We start from the raw sequence: 4,414 nt of genomic DNA on the forward strand, positions 1-4,414 counted from the left end.
TACAAGGAACTCATGAAACTCAACAACAAAAAAACAAACAACCCAATTGAAAAATGGACAGAGGACCTGAAGAGACATTTCTCCAAAGAGGATATACAAATGGCAAATAGACATATGAAAAAATGCTCAACATCGCTAATCATCAGTGAAATGCAAATGAAAACCACAATGAGATATCACCTCACCCCAGTCAGAATGGCTTTCATCAACAAAACAAATAGTAACAAGTGTTGGAGAGGCTGTGAAGAAAAAGGAACTCTCATACACTGTTGGTGGGAATGCAGACTGGTGCAGCCGCTATGGAAGGCAGTGTGGAGGTTCCTCAAGAAATTACGAATAGAAGATGGCGAGCGGCGGCAGTGGGGGGGTGTCGGTGTCTGCGCTCTGGAGCGAAGTGAACCGGTATGGCCAGAACGGCGATTTCACGCGTGCTCTCAAGACCGTCAACAAGATACTGCAGCTCAACAAGGATGATGTAACTGCCATACACTGTAAAGTGGTGTGCCTTATCCAAAACGGGAGTTTCAAAGAAGCCTTGAATGTCATCAATACTCACACCAAAGCGTTAGCCAATAACTCTCTTTCTTTTGAGAAGGCATATTGCGAGTATAGGCTGAACCGAATTGAGAATGCCTTGAAGACAATAGAAAGTGCCAACCAGCAGACAGACAAACTAAAGGAGCTTTATGGACAAGTGTTATACCGGTTAGAACGCTATGATGAATGCTTAGCTGTGTATAGAGATCTTGTCCGAAACTCCCAAGATGATTATGATGAGGAGAGAAAAACAAACCTTTCAGCAGTTGTTGCAGCTCAAAGCAACTGGGAAAAAGTGGTTCCAGAGAACTTGGGCCTCCAAGAAGGCACACATGAATTGTGCTACAACACTGCTTGTGCACTGATAGGACAAGGCCAGCTGAATCAGGCAATGAAAATCCTACAAAAAGCTGAAGATCTTTGCCGCTGTTCATTATCAGAAGATTCTGATGGGACTGAGGAAGATCCTCAGGCAGAACTGGCCATCATTCATGGGCAGATGGCCTATATTCTGCAGCTTCAGGGTCGCACAGAGGAGGCTTTGCAACTTTACAATCAGATCATAAAGCTAAAGCCGACAGATGTGGGATTGCTAGCTGTGATTGCAAATAACATCATTACCATTAACAAGGACCAAAATGTCTTTGACTCCAAGAAGAAGGTGAAATTAACCAATGCAGAAGGAGTAGAGTTTAAGCTTTCCAAGAAACAACTGCAAGCTATAGAATTTAACAAAGCTTTGCTTGCTATGTACACAAACCAGGCAGAACAATGCCGAAAAATATCTGCCAGTTTACAGTCCCAAAGTCCTGAGCACCTCCTGCCTGTGTTAATCCAAGCTGCCCAGCTCTGCCGTGAAAAGCAGCACACAAAAGCAATAGAACTGCTTCAGGAATTTTCAGATCAGCATCCAGAAAATGCAGCTGAAATTAAGCTGACCATGGCACAGCTGAAAATTTCCCAAGGTAATATTTCCAAAGCATGTCTAATACTAAGAAGCATAGAGGAGTTAAAGCATAAACCAGGAATGGTATCTGCATTAGTGACCATGTATAGCCATGAGGAAGATATCGATAGTGCCATTGAGGTCTTCACACAAGCTATCCAGTGGTATCAACATCATCAGCCCAAATCTCCTGCTCATTTGTCTTTGATAAGAGAAGCGGCAAACTTCAAACTCAAATATGGGCGGAAGAAGGAGGCAATTAGTGACCTAGAACAGCTATGGAAACAAAATCCAAAAGATATTCACACCCTGGCGCAGCTTATTTCTGCTTACTCACTTGTAGATCCTGAGAAAGCAAAGGCTCTTAGTAAACACTTGCCCTCATCAGACAGCATGTCTCTGAAAGTCGACGTGGAGGCTCTTGAAAACTCCCCAGGTGCTACGTACATTCGGAAGAAGGGCGGAAAAGTTGCTGGAGATAGTCAACCAAAGGAGCAAGGACAGGGAGATTTGAAAAAGAAGAAGAAAAAAAAGAAGGGAAAACTGCCTAAGAATTATGATCCAAAAGTGACCCCAGATCCAGAAAGATGGCTACCAATGCGTGAACGTTCTTACTACCGGGGAAGAAAGAAGGGTAAAAAGAAGGATCAGATTGGAAAGGGGACCCAGGGAGCAACTGCAGGAGCTTCATCTGAACTGGATGCCAGTAAAACTGTGAGCAGCCCACCCACCTCCCCAAGACCTGGCAGTGCAGCAACAGCATCTACAAGTAATATCATACCCCCGAGACACCAGAAACCTGCAGGGGCTCCAGCAACAAAAAAGAAACAGCAACAGAAAAAGAAGAAAGGTGGAAAGGGTGGCTGGTGATTAGAACATTTTTGTTGCAGGCTATTTTAAAATTAGTCTTAGTGACACGAGGAACATAATGGTAACACAGCAAGAAGCACAGAGCTGCTCCCTCTCTCATCCCCACATTTTCACAAAACGATTTTCTTGTGCATCAAACAGGAAAACATCTTCCTCAAACTTTCGCCTACTCAGATTTGGCCTACTTGTACCACCTTGCTTTACACAGATGGTAAAGACTCAGAATAATTGGTGGATAATCATAATTACCCACCTTGATATCTGTTGCATCCTTTCTCTTTGTGTGCTGGTGGGTTTTTTTGTTTTTTTGGTTTTGGTTTTTTATTTTGATTTTTTCAGTTTCACAGACAAGGCATGTTATCTAAAAAGAAACTATTCTGTTTTAACTAGAGTCCTATCAAGTCCTAGTTCCTATCAAGTCCCACTTTAAATTACGTCTTAGGAGGCCTTGGGAGACTGAAAGTGGAATCTTCTGAGCATTCCAAATATCTGCTTAGAAATATGAAAAGGGACCTATTAATAGACTGGTGTTCTTCACTACATGAGTGGCCACAGGAAAACTAAAGTAAATGACTTGATTAATTTTTACCACAAATTCTCTGTCAGAAACTGGAATATATATGTATAAGTATACATATATAGTAATTAAAAGTAAGTTTGTGTATGTATATACATATATGTACATATATAAATTAGGATTCCTTTGTGCCCCCACATCATTTTCAGATTATGATAACATTATGCTGATTTAACACTTATTAGAGAACTCAACAAAAGCATATCAGTGTTGTAAGAAGTTGACTCTTAGACCCAGTGCTCTGAGGTCAGATGGGTTTGGACTGTCTCAATCAGATTTAATGGCCCCTATCAAGAGCATGAACATTGACTTCCTATGTAGAGAGGAAGTCAATACCAGAGTTCAGCAGCAGTCAGTATTAAAACTAACAGTACTATTTGGCCCAATAGTAAATACTCAGATGGCTCCTCTTTCTAGTTAGGGGTATGACTATTCATTACCCTTCCCAACGTGATGGAGTATTATACAGTCAGTCTGTGGTGTTATCTGTGGTGTTAGTGCTGCTCTGGTCTTTCCTTGCTCACAAGCCACTTTCCCACTGAACAGTTGTAACACTGGGATGTTCACCCTTGTCAATATTCATTTTTATGCTACCCAAGATAGCACTGAATTTAGACTTAAGAGTTATTTCCTTGTGATCATATTCCATTCTTGTTAATAAAGTGCTGCTGTGTTTGACTCAAAAAAAAAAAAAAAAAAAAAAAAAAAAAAAAAAAAAAAGAAATTACGAATAGAATTACCATATGACCCAGCAATCGCTCTCCTGGGTATCTACCCCAAAAATATAAAAGCATTTCTCTATAGAGACACGTGTACGCCAATGTTCATTGCAGCTTTGTTTACGGTGGCCAAGACATGGAAACAAGCAAAATGTCCTTCGATAGATGAATGGATAAAGAAGTTGTGGTACATATACACAATGGAATACTATTCGGCGTTAAGGAAAGATGATATAGGAACATTTGTGACAACATGGATGGATCTCGAGAGAATAATGCTAAGTGAAATAAGTCAGACAGAAAAAGCAGAGAACCCTATGATTTCACTGATATGTGGTATATAAACCAAAAAGAACAAGACAAACAAATGAGAAACAAAAACTCATAGACACAGACAATAATTTAGTGGTTACCAGAGGGTAAGGGGGTGGGGGGTGGGTGATGAGGGTAAAGGGGATCAAATATATGGTGATGGAAGGAGAACTGACTCTGGGTGGTGAACATGCAATGGGATTTATAGACGATGTAATACAGAATTGTACACCTGAAATCTATGTAAATTTACTAACAATTGTCACCACAATAAAATTAATTTAAAAAAATATAGCTACATACAATATTATATTAGCTTCAGGAGTACACCATAGTTATTCAACATTTATAGACCTAAAGAAGTGATCATCATGATAAGTCAAACAACCATCTGACACCGTACTATGCTATCACAGTATTATTGACTACGTTCCCCATGCTGTACATTACATC

General features: G+C 40.3%; 1 protein-coding gene across 1 annotated transcript; it reads left to right on the plus strand.

Moving 5' to 3' along the window:
- Positions 1–343: 343 nt before the first annotated feature.
- Positions 344–3,607, plus strand: LOC308491092 (signal recognition particle subunit SRP72; the record flags this gene model as incomplete). Its single annotated transcript, XM_081034011.1, has 1 exon — positions 344–3,607. The coding sequence occupies one exon, from the start codon at positions 344–346 to the stop codon at positions 2,351–2,353; it is 2,010 nt and encodes a 669-aa protein (XP_080890137.1). The 3' UTR covers positions 2,354–3,607.
- Between the last annotated feature and the right edge of the window lie 807 nt (positions 3,608–4,414).

This window comes from Rhinolophus hipposideros (genome assembly GCF_964194185.1).
Source record: "Rhinolophus hipposideros genome assembly, chromosome: 22".
NCBI lineage: Eukaryota > Metazoa > Chordata > Mammalia > Chiroptera > Rhinolophidae > Rhinolophus > Rhinolophus hipposideros.